Below are 17,928 nucleotides of genomic sequence, written 5' to 3'. Positions count from 1 at the left end.
TTTTTTTTTTTTTTTTTTTTTTTCCCCTCCTCTCTCATGATAAGCAGTAGATGAATTTCTGACTCTCTGAACAGCCTCGATGCTGGGAAATGCTCTCATTCAGGCAGAGAATCTAGGTCAGCTGTTCGTAAGAATAGATCAAGCCTTCATTGAGCGCGGGGGACGGGGCCTTCAGCAGGATGGGGATTTTTTCCCGGCTTGTTTTGTTCATAATGAGCTCCGTCATAACGATGGGCATTTTGTGGAGGGCAGCTATAGCATCCTGTCAGCAGGGCTGGATGCAGGCATTGGTGACTCAGTGCACCACAGGCAAAATCAATAATATTAAATATTAATTGTGACTATTTTTTTTTTTTTAAACCCAAGATGGGACACTCAGTAATGAAGATCTATACCTATCTTTAAGAGGATCTTATTTCTGAGATGACACATTATGAAGATGGGGCTTAAATTTTTTCTCTGATTCCGCATCTATAAATAACTGCTCTTACATATGGCATCTAATTATTTAATTGTGTATGCAGATTAGATAGTCATTTACATGCTGTCATCAATGACAGCAACTAATAGTACTGGCAGTTATTTCCAGGCACATATGGTAATGCCAAAGGTTTTAAATATCAGTCAGTACCTGCCATACATATCAATATCTCTCCCCATCTCTTCCCTTCAAAACATGTTAGAATAAATTAATATCACAAGGTACATCTGCTTCTTCTTGGAACTAGTTGTACCCCAGCAGATCTGTTGTGTTACATATTTTGTGTAAGACTACGGTCCAGATTTCTTTGTGTGTGATGGCCCCTCAAGACTGAGAAGCAAGAGGAAAGAAAATGATAACATGCTTTTTCTTGCTCATGTGTAGGGTGGGAGAAGGCAGTTGCAGACCTGAAGGATTCAGGTCCCCCTTATGCAAAGTGGCATCCAGAGCCATTTGGATCCAGAAGATGTTTTACAGCTCTTTGACTTTCCCTTTGCACAGAAGTAAAGTTAGTAGGAATCAGGGCTAAGGAGTGCCCAGTTTGTCTTCTTATCTTCATCAACAAAATCAGTGCAGTCATCTTTTTTCTTGATGTAAAACAGCAGCATGAAAGCTTATATTTTGCTGCCATTTTACCCATTTTGGCCATCTGAGGTATATTTAAGTGGGAAGAGTGTGGTAACAGCCAAGGAGACCTCACTGAACATGTAACCATCTGGGCTTGGAAGCTCCTCATTAAAACCTTATGCAGAAAATACCATTAGAAATCAATTCATTCAAACAAGCTCCAAGGCAGCTGCCTTAAAAATCCAACGATTCTGTGCTATGTCATGATCAGCTGTATTAAATTGGTTTGCAGTTTGTGTGCTTTTCAGACATTATTGACTCCAAGGCATTTGTTGTCCTGTAGCCATGGAGCATACAAACACCACTCTGCACCACTATTTCCTGCTCACCAAACAGATGTGTACAGCTAAGAGGCTGAATATTCTCTTTGAAACTGAAGGAAATATTCACTTACTTAAATCCTTTGTTGGAATGTGGCCTTAATGCTCTTTGATTAATTGAATTTCAAGAGCCTCGGCTCTTAACAACCAGTAAATAACATGTGCTGGAGATCTAAGGTCATAACAGAGCAGATAACAGATCAGGATGGGAAAAAATAGTGGTTCCTTTTTTAATTTGCTTGATAATTTAGAACTATCCTTGCAAATTACCTAATTTTGGTTCCTTGAGGACCGCATCTTCCTCATTTGCAGGGAAAAACTTGCTGTGAGCAATGAACACTGGCAGAGCGGTTGCGATGAAGGTGGCAGAGGAACCCTGCCAATGTGCTGGCAGTGGGTGCTGTGCAGCTCTCAGGAGCTGAGTCTTTATATAGCACTCCCTCCACTTTGCTGAGAAGTGGGAAGCACTGGAAAGATGAGATACATCCTGATACTGAATGCATGACAAATAACTCTTCCCTTCCCTTTACTTTGCCTGTATCCAATACCTCCCCCACAAGTTTTGCCCACCTCTTGCTTTGTCGGTATTTCTTTCATTCCTGGAAGAGTGGAATGGGTCAGAAAACGTTGAAGACTCTCAGGGAGCTTCCACATCGTGTGGCAGTACTGAATTTTCTAGTGCCGTGTCTTCTCTAAATGCTCTTCTGGTTTTGGAAGAAAGCACAGTGGCGCAGTGCAAATGTTTTATTGCCATATATTTTAGGAGGCCTGCTTTATTCAGCTTGAACTCATGATGATAAAAATTTAATGCTTCTCTTCATGCTTGTGCAGACTTCCTCCCCAGGGTATTTTTCTGAAACAGTTTCGGAGGACAATTAGCTGTCTCCTAGGACCCTATGGGTTCCTCTTGCTGTAGCAAACCCCTCCCTGTGGCTAGCCAGCTCTAGCGTTTAGAGACTGCAAAAATCTTTCAAAACTGACCATTTTACAGTGTGACATCGCATCTTCTTTGGTATCCCGAGCTTTACCAAGGCTGGTGGCTACACTAGGTTCCCCCTCACTGTATGGTAGGAATGAGTACTTACTCAGACTGTCCAGAAGTGATAATGGCAGATGCTGAGCATTTCTGAAAATGTGATTTATTAGGTGTCTATATGAAAACTGATCTTTTTTCTCTCGCCTCCTCTCCTAAATAACCTGTCTGCTGTGTCAGAGTGTTCAGCAATGAGGACTAAGGCCCTGAGGATCCTATGGCATGTAACAACTCCTTTGGCAGTGTGGGTCTGTGGGGCATTCCTGCCTGAGTTTGTAGCCAGAGACACCTGCTTTGAATGTTGAGTGGAGAAATGGTTAAGTTTTGATCTTGAGTTAATATTTAAATGTGCTCAGCTCCTATCTGAGAGGTCTGGGGATGTCCTGGAAGCCAATCTGTAGTTATGAGTTTTAGCCTCCAGATGGTGTCTGGCAGATGTGCCGGTGGAGCCATGTCAATACGATGGGGGTGAAACACGGGAGATTGGGAATTACACAATCACTGGCCTCTTGTGGCAGCAGGAAAAACATGCGAATGATGTAATGTGGATTTTCAGTCCCAAATCTCTGCATATGCTGCGCCATGTAGGGCTGTGGGTACAGATGTGTGTAGGAAGTTTCCTGCAAAGCAGAACCTAACGTTTTTACTGCAGGAAAGAGTCTATATAAAACTGCACAGAGGAATCCTGTCAATCTAAGCCAAATGAAAACTCTTGAATAAAATAGTTTTAGGCTTCTCTGTCCAAATGGAGATGGAATATTCATAATACAAGCTTTCAGAAAAAAACAACCCTCTGGATAAAATCATGGATCATCTTGAAAAGAGACATGGTGGTGGTTGAGGTAATGCATTCTTTACCACACTAGCAAACAATATCCATAATGTATTTTTTTTAAAAAAAGCTCTTTCCATGCCAAGGATAGCAGCCAGCATGTCAGTTGTAGTTTTCCTCTGGCAGAGCTGCCCCTGGAGCCTTCCTTGGATAACTCTTCAGATAGCTCTTAGGATTAAAAACCAAGCTGCTGGGTGGCTGCTTTTCTAGGGATGTGACCAAACCGAGAGCCCTGTAGCACTGAGGTGATTTCCGTGGCAGAAATCCCTCTTTGAGCTGCCATGAAGAGACCATTCAGGACTTGGGCTTTCCCAGCGCTGAAGTATCGAGGGTGGACCCAGAATAATAGGAGATAAGGTATGAAAAACTACTTCTAGGATATTTTTCCTTCATATTTACCTGATCCCTTCTGAGGCAGACAGGCAAGGTCACCTGCCCTTCAGACTCCTCGTTGGCACAGTATACTTTGCAGTTTGGCACGGGGTATATATTGTCTGTGTTGTTTATATAGAGGTGTATGTGGTAGGAGAACATGGTCTTCTTTCCCCGTGTCCCTGCAGGTGCCAGTGCCACACTGAGGGCTGCAGACCCCATCCCTCCACACCAAAGCAGCCCCTGGCCCCCCAACAGAGCTGGGGGGGCACAGAAACCACCTCCCGCTCATCCCGCTGTCAGCTATTTCTGTGCCTCCCCATAGCTAAATATAACCCAGCTCCAAACAGGGCGTCAGGTCAACTTAATATGTGAAAATTAACAAGTTTGCTTTGAAATATTTTATTATCCCAGTGTTTGGTCTAACCTAGCCACCTATTTTTTTGGTCTGGAGAAACTCTTTTTATTTTTTTTTTTAAACCAGTCTGTATTGTGTGCTATGTACTCTGTCTGGTGGATGTTTTTTTTTTTCCTCACTCTTCCACTGATGCTGAAGGAAAACAAAAGGAAGTTGTAATTACTACAGTATCCTCTGTCCTTACTGGAAGCCTGCAGGGCACAGGCAGGGAGTGGGAATTCCCAGCTTGGTCCTAGTTTCTTTACTCAAGACTAAGCTGCTACTTCAGGAAGGTATTGCTTTATTCTCTTAATATATGGGTAGGATATTTTTAATGCAGAAATTTTTAGGGTCACATCAAACATGCCTATTACTTGGCTTTCTACAGTTCATCTTTAGTTTTTTAAGGGTTATGTGTTTTATTTATTTATTACTACTACTACTGTTGTCAAAAGGGGAAACATCTTCCTTAAAGCAATGCTTGTTTCATTATGAAAAAAACCGCCAGAAATAGGCAAAATCCCCAGGAATTAGCTAAAAATGTTCCAAAGGAAAGGCAAAGTAGGTTACTAATTAAGTGAAAATTGAGGTCAGTTTGGAATGGGGTCCTCACAATCAGGAGGAAACCAGAGGCAGCGCAAATTGTACATCGAGTCCAAACGTGTTCTGTTTCAGCATTCAGGGCAGGGGAAGGGGCAGTATCCAGTTCCTGGGGGGACTTATTCTTAGGACTTTAGTGTGGTTTCTGAAGCTGCTGGGACCACACAGCCTGTCTGTCTGTCAATCCGTCTGTCTGTCCCCTCCTAATAAACTGTATTCCCCCAGTTTCAGAGAAATCCAGAACAGGAGAGAAGTCTCAGATTAAGGTGATGAAAATCTGGCTGAGCAGAGAAGAGCTACTCGAGCTACTCAAGCACTCCCTAAGAGAAAGGAAGAAGGTTCCTTCTTTCCCTCTTGCTCTGACCGTGGCCATCAGGCAGCAGTGCCAACTCCAGATTAGCTCCAACTTGCAGCTCTTTTGCCTGTTTGGGGTGACACAGATGCTGGGGTGGGGGGATGAGGGGGTGCAGCCTGGAGCGAGGAGGCACCATAGTGGGCAGCAGCTTCGTTTCAGCTGTTGCCATGGGAAAGGTTGCTTGTATTAAATATTTGTGCTGCTTTATTTACTCTCACAGACACGCACAGGTTAGCTGGAGAGTAAACAGGGGATCTGGTGAGCAACAGAGGCAAGGAAACCATGTCTATGTACCTTCAGATTGAACTGCTGGGTGGAGTCTCTGATGTCTAATAAAGGCTGAGCTCATGCTGTGTTTTGTTCCTCAGCAGGAGCAGTGAGGGTCTCCTCTCCTCAGCCATGTATTTTCCTGAAGCGTGTAAGGGTGTACTATTTCATGCCAGCCACCCTCTGTCAGTTAGGTTAAAACTGGCTTTAAAATTGGTTAAAACTGACTTAAAGCCCACTAGAGTGCGTTAGGGCAGGGGTTCGGATGAACACAGAGACGTATAGATCCTGTGGTTGTGTTGTCTCATTCCTTTAGGAAACGGGGTTATCCATAGAAAATAAGAGTAAATATATGCTTTCCACAGAATGATAAACAACTAATTTTGCAGAAATAACAAAGTTGCCTCTTGCATATGACCATTATGGCAATGCCAACCGCAATGTTGAACTGGAGGGGGAGGTTTTGTTTTTTGTTTGTTTGTTTGTTTTCTCTCTCTCCAAAAAGCCTACCTTGCTTATCATACAGACTGGCTGTTCTTTGATTGCTGGTGAAGTCAAAGATGCTGCCTGTGGGTGCAGGAGCACGTTGTCAAGCTACAGCATTGCTTCACAAAGTGCTTTTGCCTGGATTTATATCCTAGGGAACCACTAGGTTTCTGTGCCGTACTCTGCATGTTTTATCATCATAATTAATATTCCTTTCTGCCATCTTTCATGCCTTTGGTTCAAAGCGGTGGAGAGTACCAGCATGTTCTGGAAACAAAGAAGGAGGTGAAAAACCCCCAGATCTCTCTCTGCAGATGCTGCAGATCCAGCTCGCCTGTTAGGACTCAAGTGTATTTCATATAACAGATGCTACTGAGCACAAAGTTTCCATTGTATATGCCTGAGTGTGTTCATGTGGAGTCCCTGCAAAGCGAGCAGGGGCATCACTGCGTTGCTGGAATTGGGATATTGATGTAATTGGACTCTTGCAAAGTCATTTCATTTGAAGTGCTAACAGTCTGACTTCATGCTATTAGCATCCAGACCAAACAGCTATTGTTGAAGGCAGGCACACAACCCACTTATTATGAAGAGATTTTATCTAAATAGTCAAAAGAAATGGGAAGCAGCAAGATAAAGAGTTAAGTCAACAGAGAAACAGTATAAAAATTTATCTGAGATATTTGTGTGTTTAATGAAAGCTCCTGAAGACAAAGGAGTTACAGATTTTCCAAGATAGCAAGACAGAGTCTCAGTGATGTGGGGAGGCTGTGGGCCTTTCCAGGAGCTCCAGGCAACAAGGGAAACTCCTAAATGCTGGGGATGTTCCCTGAAGACAAATTGCTCTTCTTTCTCAGTGAGCATAGCAAGGGTCAGGACAGAAAGGAGAAGGTTCCCCCTAGAGAACCATCACGTTGTGGATCAATAGAGGCATTGAAACACCAGGAGGAAGGAGAGGGAGGGGATGGGCTTCCAAGAAGTGGTTTATGAGGAAGAAAGTGGTCATTTGGCACACCTGACAAAGGAGATTGTTAAAAGCAGAACTGTGCTTGTTAGGGTGCTGTGTCCTTGTGGTTTCCTACTGCCCTTTTTTCTGCTTGGAAGGACTCCCCTTGGGTGGGCAGCTCAGGTCCCCATGGAAAGGGCAGGTGTAAAGTTAGGTGTCCTGATTCCTCTGCCCAAAATGATGGTTTTGGGCAGCACACATTCCTTTTGCCTTATGTAAACGGTTGCTGAAAGACCTTTGTTCTAGTGTAATCTTGACAGTTTTCAGCTTTTCTGCTGTAAAGGTGTAACTTCCCTGGGGGCTTTGCATGTCTAGGCATAAAACCATTCATGAAACCACTGCAGTAGAGAATGTTCCTAGAGAACTGCAGAGCTTTAGGCTGAGCAGTAAAATAGCATTAGAGACAGAGAGGCCTGTGCACCCTGCATGGGCTGTTAAGACACATAGGACCCAGAAAAGCAGACTGCTCGTGGCCTCTTGGCAGCTCCTTTGGGGGCATGTCCTCTCCTGGTACAGTGCATTCTCCCTCAGAGGCTGTCCTTCAACCCTTGCATTTGGAAAGTAGTTGTGGGCAGAGTGGGTGATGATGGGTTGCTGCTCCCTCTGCAGCAGCAGGGATGGGGCACCACCTCGTGCTGCTGATGGGCTTAGTGCTCACGGTCAGAAAGGCCATCCCCAACTTGCTGTCCTGTTGTAGGGTGCTCACAGCTGCCTGCTCCCCAGGCAACTGCCTGCTTTGCCTATCTACACACATTCCACCTGGTCTGTGAACCAGCTAAAGGTAGGACAGATGAGATCTGGATAGTTGGTGCTGTGGAGCTCAGATGGGGTATGTCCTGAGGGCACTCTCTTGAGGAGTGTCTACTTGTGGCTTTGATTGAGTGGATCGAGTGGACCATGGAGCAAGAGGTGGTCCTAGCCTCAGGATGTCTATCCATCTCTGCTCAGTCACTCCCTGCTTTCCACAGGCTCACATTGTATTCCCTTGAAAGAAGCTTTCTGGGAAAATACAGCAATTCCCATACATCATGTTGCCCCAGTTTAGGGCACGATCTGCAATTATACTGTGTTCAAAATGTGTACACTGCAGAGAATCTTGCCTGCAGGACTGGCACTTTGACATCCAATTTCCTTCCACAGAGAAGTCTGGGGAAATGATTTTTGTTAGAGCTGGGCTTGTTGGAAAAATGCTGATGAAGGGAAACAAACACATTGTGTTGGAATTTTCATGGGAAAATATTGCTGAAGGATTTCCAGCATGCCTGGAATGTGTCTCCTCACTACTAACCCTCCAACTCCATCTGGCATTCCTATGTGGTGCAGCTATAATATTCGAAAGGAAATATTTTAACTTTAGTCAATTAGAAATTATGGTCAAAATGGGGTGTGCATAAAGCCTTTCCATTGTCAACATTTTTCACAACCTGGGAAAACACTGTATTTTGCAACCTCAGTATTTCCTACTGCCAACAGCTCAAATGCATGACCACTGCTGGAATTTCTGTTTGTCCTTCTATTTATTTCCTCCTCCCTATCATTACTAATGAATCAAATGGCTCTGTGATAACATGCTGGTGGAATTAAGCACTGAGTAAAAGAGCCAGAACAACATAACATTTACTTCGTTTCCAAGTAGGAAACTAGTGGAATTTTACTGTCACGAAAATGTAGAAAATCTTGGAAGCAATTGCAGGCATTAAACCCAGAGAGATGAATGCACTTACTTGGATGAACCTAGATGCTGTGTGGAAAAATGTGTCTTAAATTCATACCACACCCAAAATAATTCTTGAGTAGCATATGGTTTTGAATCAATGCAGCTTGTAACGGCTAATACAAGACTCTTTCTTCAGCTGATTAAAATCCTCCAGGTATTGATTTCATTTTTATACTAATGGAAAGGAGAAATAAAAACCGGTTTGTAACTACCTAGCAAAGAGAGTCTGGTAAGGCCAGTGTTTCAGCTTATCTCCAAGTGTAGTGTCTTTCCCACAGGAGTGCAAGAACTTTTTAAAAATTTATTTTAACTATGAGCTCCTGGAGCTAAATGGTATTTTCTGTGCAGGAATTTGTTCTGAGGATTATGGATCAGAACCTTTAACAGTCCAGGTCTTGCCAGTACAGTCCTTGCACTGGGTGGGCATAAATCTCCTCTCTTCAGTGGGGGCTGGATGGTGAATAGACCTTTATGTGTGCAGACACATATGGACACACACAGACGTGCACACTTTAGGGTGGATTACTGTAAAGCTATGCATGTGTGTATAAAGTAATATATAATAGTGTTTGTTGTTGCTGGAAAATTGCGCAATCCCGAAAGCTGAGGTCACTCTTATCTCCTCTGCTGCTAAAAAGTGAAAATCAATGCCCCTTCTCCGGGGCTGTACTTCCCCGTTGGCTAACACCAGGCTTTCTGGGAGGTGGGGAGAAAATTTGGCTCCATAGCCAGGCGTGATCTCCTTGCCAATGAAGAGCTCAGGTACAGCCGGGGCACGTGGGGCGTGGAAAAGTGGAAAGTGATGTGTGCTTCACAGAAACTATTAATAATCAACTCCCTTAAACTGATACGATTGTCATCGAAATAACTGGCAGTGTGCAGGGATGTTTTAATCATTTAGAAAATGCCGAAAATCCCGCTGGCTTTCCCCCAGTGGCTGTGGTTAGATTGTGTATGAGGTTTTTGACATTATTTTCCTAGAAGAGAGATAGATTACATAAGAGGGCTGGCAGCCTATAAAAATGTCCCTACTCGGCGCAGGCAGGAACCAGGTTACACTTCTTATAAGGCAGCTGAAGCCTATAGATCACAGAAAAAAAAAAATCTGGGGAAAAACATCTTCTCTGGGAGATAGCCACTAAGATCACCTTGCACAGAAGTATTTCTAACTTTTTTGGTTTTTTTTTTTTTTTTTTTCCTGATAGTATTCCCAGTTGGACCAACAGCATCTGAATTTGCTGGGATTATGAGGAAGACAAAGTATTCCTGGGGAGCCTTCGCAGGAAGAGGCAGCAAGTTGGCTGGGGAAAACACAAGGATGCTTCCCAAGACTGTGCATGAGGAGAGAAAGAAGCAGGAAGCCAAGAGGAGAGGGAAGCTGAAAACCGTGGCAGGAAAATTGCTGAAGGCCGTGGCTGGTGGTAAAGAGGCAGTGGAGGAGAAGGCCAGCAGTGAGGATGTGGCAGGGAATTTGCTGAAGATGGCAACCAGCAGGAAGGAAGTGGAGGGAGAGACACCTGCAGGTAACATTGGAGTTATCTCTGGGTTCAGTCCTGGATTTTCTCTGCCTCTCCCACCCCTGCAGATGCCTCTGTTCATTAGCTTCTGGAGTAGGTGCTTTACACTTTCCTCCTCCCCATCCTTCACCTGAGTTCTTGTCCCTTCTGAACTGTACACTTGCTCCTCTGGAAACTTCTGTATTTTATTTCTGCTTTGCCTCACAAGTATTTCTCTTTGCCGGTCTTATTTTTATCCCTGCAAAGGCGCCTGATGTGTCGTGTGAGAAAGACAACGTATGTGTGACTGACACACAGTCAGGTGTGACAGTGCTGGTCTTCCACAGATGGGGAGGGGGAGGTAGGGCTAATTGTACCAAATAAACATTTCCCATGTGTTGCACGTGATGAGGCAGGACGAGTGCAACTTGTTAGCCCCCTCCTGAGCAGCTTGCCCATTGCATCGTTGCATCAACCCTTCTCCATTCTCCATTTTGCGTCACGTTATCTCCTTCTAGTCCTGTTTGATTTCATTCTTAGCACTCAGCCAAGGTGTTTTCATAGAGGAAAGTTAGGGTACAGGTGTAAGGTGATGGAAGCTCATACTCTTTCATTCTTCATTCTACACCCAAAGCTGAATCCTGAATTAATCTCAGAATCCCACTGCTTCTGGCCTTGCTTAACTTACCCTGCTTTCTCATCAAGTTTGATTTTCCCTCTGGGCTCTGCTCCAGATACCTTGGGGCAAATCTTCTTAACCCTTTGTTGCTCAATTTTATCATCTGTAAAATGCACAGGAAAAAAAACCCTGCAGCTCTGTGTAGCTGTTGTGAGATTACATTTAACTCTCAGTGGTGGGCTGGGTGCGTACTTTGGAAACAAGCAGCGTTGAAAAGCTTCTCCTTCCAATTCTCCTTCCAATTTCCCACCTTTAAAGATTTTGTAACTGTCTTGATGGGGTGATTAGGGCAGTGGCTCAGTCACCAGAGCTTCTTGCAGATGTGGAAGTCATGGGGAGTTATGTGAACCCCCGTAGCTCAACGCTGCAGATAGGTAGCCCACCATCTGATTTTCACCTTTGGCTGAAATAGCATCCAGAGCTGTTGGGCCTAGTGAAACAGCCCCAGCAAAGAGACTTCACTGAGCAGTCTCAGACTAAGAGGAGAGCTTGCTGGCAGGAGTGAGACCCTCTGTTTAGCTATGCCAGACTCTGAACCCAAGGGAGGGACCTTACAAGAGAGTCTGCAGCACTTTGGTCCTGCCAGGGTGTCTGTAGAGAAGACAGAAGATTCCTTCTAGGCTTGACTTTCAGCTGTTGGCTCTTTCAGAAGGTGTCCTTTCTCTAATGCTTTCCTTCTGGACAAAAGGCACATTCCTTAAGGAAAGATTGTCATTAATGAACCTGCATTGCCCACATGAGGAGGTCTACTGGGGTGATGACAGAAAGCTGCAGAAGACTAGTCTGCAGGCTTAGTTGGCCTGAAGGAGAAGGAATGAAAGAAAGAAAGAGGAAAGAAGATGCTATCCCTTGAGGAAACGGAGAGGTGCTAGTGCTAGACCTTAGGTGAGGTGATCTTGAGTAGATCCTGAGGAGTTTTGGGATACATATAAACGACATACTTCAGTACTTGGATATTAAAGTGGTGCATCCTATAGGGGAGTGAAGAAACATCAAGATGTCTTCTTACTTTCTCTATTGCAGAGGAAACCATCTGTGGATTCATTGAGCAAGGAAAATTTTTTGAAGCTTGTGATCGTATTTATGATCTGGAGCATTCTGGAAATGATGGTGTGGGAAAGTCTGAATCACTTTATACGCTGCTGGCTGAACGAATGTGGACTGTGGTGGGAGAAGCACTCCGTGGAAGTGGTGGGATGTTCCTGGAGCCGTTGCAGTCAGTGGGGGAATCGCTGAAGTGGGAGAAGCAGAAGGAAGCAGAGTGGCTTGGCAGCAGCCAAGAGACGGAGTCTGTTTCCACCTGGAGTCCAAACTTCTGGAGGAAAGATCTGGAGGAAAAGCTAATACATTATATAACAGCCCAGATTCCCCCCTTTGGTTCCTGTAGTAACACAGATGAGGCTGCACTGAAACAGCACCTGAGTCAGCTGGAAATGACGTTTATCCCCAGCCTGGAGCACAGAAGTGGTTTCTTCAAGGAAGCAGGACTGCTCGTCACCTACACCCACTGCTGTCATGCCTCTTTGTCTTCTCACCTTTCCACACTTACTGACAGTAGCAATTTCAGCTTCAGCCAATGCCTTTTAGTTTATGAATGGGGCCTTAAAATGTACAAAAGGTATGTTTGAAGGGCTTCTTTTTCTCTCCATGTTTTCTATGTCTCTGTTCTTCAGTTTTGAGCCCAGTCCCTGCTTCCTGTTAACGCAGTGATGCTCAGGACTCTTGCTGAGTTTAGCCTTGCCAACAGCCTGTTTTATCTTCTGTGCTCTCAGAATCAGAGCCTTTTTCTCATTGCAGCACTGCCTCTTTCTAAATCCTTCATGTTGGGCTTAGGGGCTTACCTGAGTTATGCAGGTATTTTTCTGCTGGTCTCCTGTTGGACATGCACAGTGTCCTTCTTTCCTGAACAATTTCTTTTCTTGCATTAAGCCTTTTTTAGCAAGGCCCGTCAAGCTCTGATTACTCCAGAATAATTTTGTCTTGCCTTTATGTCAACATTCTGCCCTGTGGACTTTTCTTGTCATCTTTGTGGTTTTCTTGCTGCTTGATCTGGCTTGCAGTTTGACCAGTTGTTTCCATATTTCCTGCATTAGTGTTCAGATCACAGGAAAAACATATAGCAGATCATCACATTCCTGCCCAAGTTTGGGAAAGAGGATGTGGCTTTCCCCATGATCTGAAGAGCGGCACATCTGGGATCTTTTGGTCCAATGTGAATTCAAAGCCTGTGGGTGTCATCAAAGCCTGAAGCTTTCTCGTGATTTCTTCTTGTATGACAGTGGTAGATGATGTGTTTGATCCTCTGTGTCCATGGTTACTTTGCTACTTGACAGCTCCAATCTACTTACGCCCTAATAGTTTTCAGCCCTTTGGGGTTATTTGATTGCTTCCATCCAAGCCTAGAGCGTCTCTGTTCCTTGTATTAATTACAGTTATAAACCCCTGATTAGCTCATAAACAGTTAATCAGGTGGGCTCTTCTCCTCACCAGCTCCCAAAGGAAGGAGGCGGGGTAGTGGGTACATGCTGGTGTCCTCAGACACATGGGAGACATGTGGCCAGGGAACATCCCTTGTACTGCTACTTTTATGGGTTTAATTTGGTAAAACTTTGGTTTTAGATAAGAGCAATGGATTGATGAAAGATTGAATACTTATGTGAAATTGGAGGTAAGTAATTATGGTAATATAAATATACAATGAAAGGCTCAAAGATAGGAAAAAATATGTTATGCAAATGCTGAATTCCTTCAAGGCAAAAAAAAAAAAAGTGAGAGCAGCTTGTGACTGTATTAGGGTCAGGAGGCAGTGAGGAAAGTGGAAATGAGAACAGAGGTGCCAGACTTAACTATTTGGCTCTGAATACAGTTACAACCTTAATGAATGCACCCGTGGAGATGCAGTTGTCCTGTTATATAGCTGCTTTTTACTCCATTCAGAGAGAATAGGTGACACTCCTAAAATTGTGCATCCATGGAAGCGTGCCTGGGTGACTCTGCCCCAGCCCGAGAAGGAATTCTGCAGCAGGGACTGAGGGAAAGTGTCATTTGGGCAGCAAATATAGGAGGAAGGAAAAGAGCACAAAAGAATATTTGGCAAAAGGGCATGATAAGAGATCATCTACCACATTGTGGCTGCCCTGACGCTGCGAACGCTGCTGGGTGCTTACAGGGCACCCCGTTTGCTGAACAAGAGGCTGTGGTGCCAAGCAGGGGGGTGCCAGGGGGGCGAGGGGCTGTGGGCTGTTGGGAAGCTGCCCCTCTGGCTGAGCTCCGAGAAGGAATTCTGCAGCAGGGACTGAGGGAAAGTGTCATTTGGGCAGCAAATATAGGAGGAAGGAAAAGAGCACAAAAGAATATTTGGCAAAAGGGCATGATAAGAGATCATCTACCACATTGTGGCTGCCCTGACGCTGCGAACGCTGCTGGGTGCTTACAGGGCACCCCGTTTGCTGAGCGAGAGCCGTGGTGCCAAGCAGGGGGTGCCAGGGGGGCGAGGGGCTGTGGGCTGTTGGGAAGCTGCCCCTCTGGCTGAGCTCTTGCTCTTTTTTCTGCACACAGCAGCAGCGAGACATGTCTGGGACCCAGGCAAACCCCCCAGCACAACCTTTCCTTTGGTGTACAGTGTCTCATGTGGATTATTTTGAAGACTGAGGAAAAGTTACTTGCAGCCACCCGGGTAAGAACTCAGGAGTTTTACCTATTTTGCCTGGTTTATTCCCATGGTTTTAAAATAAGGAATGCCCTTTTTAAATGAGGTCCTCGCTTGCTGGCTGAGCCAGCTCTGCTCAGGTGTGTGTGAGCCTCAAGGTCTCCATCTTGGCCAAGTTTCATAGCAGAGCCCAGGTGTAAAGATCCACGACTGTCTTCTGGCAAGGGGATGCTACCCTGTCCTTGCTCCATGGGTGCTGGGACATTTGCAAATCTCTTCATCCCGTTGCTGCACCTTCATAGTGCTGCAGCCTACTCTGCTCAGAAGGCAATGTATCTGGAGGAAAGGAAGGCTATGGGTGAAATCCACTTCTTTTTGAGGGCCATTTCAAGATGTTGAAACAGGTTGCCCCGAGAAGTTGTGGATGCCCCATCCCTGGAGGTGTTCAAGGCCAGGCTGGATGGGTCTTTGAGCAACCTGGTCAGGTGGGAGGTGTCCCTGCCCATGGCAAGGGGGCTGGAACTTGATGATCTTCAAGGTCCTTACCAACTCTAACCATTCTATGATTCTACAATTCATCTTCTCTCCAGCTGTTACTGAGCCCATAGTGTGCAACAGTTGTTTTTTTTAATAGCCTCAGCTGTGCAGGATATTTAGGTTGCCGGATTTGCCTGTATGGAGACCCCTTACAGCCTTCTCCAGCCTGCTGGGACTGACACCGCTGAGGTTATAGCAAAGATTATTTCCAGAGCCCAGCACAAGAAATCAGGCAGCTGGTGCACACCCGGCACGGCCCTCCTGTAGGGTCAGAGCAGGGCATCCTTCCCTCCATCCCCCAGGGGAACTCAGCTCCCTGCCCTGTGGACTTTTCTTGTCATCTTTGTGGTTTTCTTGCTGCTTGATCTGGCTTGCAGTTTGACCAGTTGTTTCCATATTTCCTGCATTAGTGTTCAGATCACAGGAAAAACATATAGCAGATCATCACATTCCTGCCCAAGTTTGGGAAAGAGGATGTGGCTTTCCCCATGATCTGAAGAGCGGCACATCTGGGATCTTTTGGTCCAATGTGAATTCAAAGCCTGTGGGTGTCATCAAAGCCTGAAGCTTTCTCGTGATTTCTTCTTGTATGACAGTGGTAGATGATGTGTTTGATCCTCTGTGTCCATGGTTACTTTGCTACTTGACAGCTCCAATCTACTTACGCCCTAATAGTTTTCAGCCCTTTGGGGTTATTTGATTGCTTCCATCCAAGCCTAGAGCGTCTCTGTTCCTTGTATTAATTACAGTTATAAACCCCTGATTAGCTCATAAACAGTTAATCAGGTGGGCTCTTCTCCTCACCAGCTCCCAAAGGAAGGAGGCGGGGTAGTGGGTACATGCTGGTGTCCTCAGACACATGGGAGACATGTGGCCAGGGAACATCCCTTGTACTGCTACTTTTATGGGTTTAATTTGGTAAAACTTTGGTTTTAGATAAGAGCAATGGATTGATGAAAGATTGAATACTTATGTGAAATTGGAGGTAAGTAATTATGGTAATATAAATATACAATGAAAGGCTCAAAGATAGGAAAAAATATGTTATGCAAATGCTGAATTCCTTCAAGGCAAAAAAAAAAAAAGTGAGAGCAGCTTGTGACTGTATTAGGGTCAGGAGGCAGTGAGGAAAGTGGAAATGAGAACAGAGGTGCCAGACTTAACTATTTGGCTCTGAATACAGTTACAACCTTAATGAATGCACCCGTGGAGATGCAGTTGTCCTGTTATATAGCTGCTTTTTACTCCATTCAGAGAGAATAGGTGACACTCCTAAAATTGTGCATCCATGGAAGCGTGCCTGGGTGACTCTGCCCCAGCCCGAGAAGGAATTCTGCAGCAGGGACTGAGGGAAAGTGTCATTTGGGCAGCAAATATAGGAGGAAGGAAAAGAGCACAAAAGAATATTTGGCAAAAGGGCATGATAAGAGATCATCTACCACATTGTGGCTGCCCTGACGCTGCGAACGCTGCTGGGTGCTTACAGGGCACCCCGTTTGCTGAGCGAGAGCCGTGGTGCCAAGCAGGGGGTGCCAGGGGGGCGAGGGGCTGTGGGCTGTTGGGAAGCTGCCCCTCTGGCTGAGCTCTTGCTCTTTTTTCTGCACACAGCAGCAGCGAGACATGTCTGGGACCCAGGCAAACCCCCCAGCACAACCTTTCCTTTGGTGTACAGTGTCTCATGTGGATTATTTTGAAGACTGAGGAAAAGTTACTTGCAGCCACCCGGGTAAGAACTCAGGAGTTTTACCTATTTTGCCTGGTTTATTCCCATGGTTTTAAAATAAGGAATGCCCTTTTTAAATGAGGTCCTCGCTTGCTGGCTGAGCCAGCTCTGCTCAGGTGTGTGTGAGCCTCAAGGTCTCCATCTTGGCCAAGTTTCATAGCAGAGCCCAGGTGTAAAGATCCACGACTGTCTTCTGGCAAGGGGATGCTACCCTGTCCTTGCTCCATGGGTGCTGGGACATTTGCAAATCTCTTCATCCCGTTGCTGCACCTTCATAGTGCTGCAGCCTACTCTGCTCAGAAGGCAATGTATCTGGAGGAAAGGAAGGCTATGGGTGAAATCCACTTCTTTTTGAGGGCCATTTCAAGATGTTGAAACAGGTTGCCCCGAGAAGTTGTGGATGCCCCATCCCTGGAGGTGTTCAAGGCCAGGCTGGATGGGTCTTTGAGCAACCTGGTCAGGTGGGAGGTGTCCCTGCCCATGGCAAGGGGGCTGGAACTTGATGATCTTCAAGGTCCTTACCAACTCTAACCATTCTATGATTCTACAATTCATCTTCTCTCCAGCTGTTACTGAGCCCATAGTGTGCAACAGTTGTTTTTTTTAATAGCCTCAGCTGTGCAGGATGTTTAGGTTGCCGGATTTGCCTGTATGGAGACCCCTTACAGCCTTCTCCAGCCTGCTGGGACTGACACCGCTGAGGTTATAGCAAAGATTATTTCCAGAGCCCAGCACAAGAAATCAGGCAGCTGGTGCACACCCGGCACGGCCCTCCTGTAGGGTCAGAGCAGGGCATCCTTCCCTCCATCCCCCAGGGGAACTCAGCTCCAGGGCTGCGGGATCTCCTTCTTTTTTCGGAGAAGCTCCCCCTTTGAAGAATGCTGTCGAGGTGTTCCCTCCATCCCCCAGGGGAACTCAGCTCCGGGGCTTCGGGATCTCCTTTTCTTGGAGAAGCTCCCCCTTTGAAGACTGCTGTCGAGGCCTGTGGAATACAAATGAAGCAGGGAAGATGCGTTGTAGCAACGGGGAGCTCCAGGGGAAACCATGCTATTTGGAAAACTCAGCAGGGCCTTTTAGCTTCAGCTAAAGTCAAAATGCAGCAGCAGGAGTTACCGCACTTATCTCTCTTGATTTCCCTTTCCACCAGCCCCCGGGGAGCAGAGGAAGGGAAATTCCATGGCAAACTGCTGAGTCACCTCAGGGAAAGTACTCTAAATTGCAGAGATTTTCCTCAAGACCTATTCCCTGAAGGAGAACACAAAGGCAGTCACAAACATGGGAGTAGAGGTGCCAGCTGGTGACAACATGCTTAAAACCTACTGATTTCATTGTTTAACATTAAGCATCTTTA

General features: G+C 45.6%; 1 protein-coding gene across 1 annotated transcript in view; it reads left to right on the top strand.

Moving 5' to 3' along the window:
• The window catches only part of LOC106897082 (exocyst complex component 3-like protein), a 42,766-nt gene that overhangs the window by 5,501 nt on the left and 19,337 nt on the right, over positions 1 to 17,928 (top strand). Inside the window, exons 2-5 of the mRNA XM_014957468.1 lie at positions 9,185 to 9,255; positions 9,699 to 10,016; positions 11,692 to 12,286; positions 14,227 to 14,344. Of these exons, the coding sequence (XP_014812954.1) occupies positions 9,243 to 9,255; positions 9,699 to 10,016; positions 11,692 to 12,286; positions 14,227 to 14,344 (1,044 nt within the window). The 5' untranslated portion in view covers positions 9,185 to 9,242. The remainder of the gene's footprint in view (positions 1 to 9,184; positions 9,256 to 9,698; positions 10,017 to 11,691; positions 12,287 to 14,226; positions 14,345 to 17,928) is intronic.

Source organism: Calidris pugnax, unplaced genomic scaffold (genome assembly GCF_001431845.1).
Source record: "Calidris pugnax isolate Ruff unplaced genomic scaffold, ASM143184v1 scaffold211, whole genome shotgun sequence".
In the NCBI taxonomy this organism is placed as follows: domain Eukaryota; kingdom Metazoa; phylum Chordata; class Aves; order Charadriiformes; family Scolopacidae; genus Calidris; species Calidris pugnax.
The sequence above is the reverse complement of the archived record's forward strand: the minus strand, read 5'-3'. Positions and strand labels throughout refer to the sequence as shown.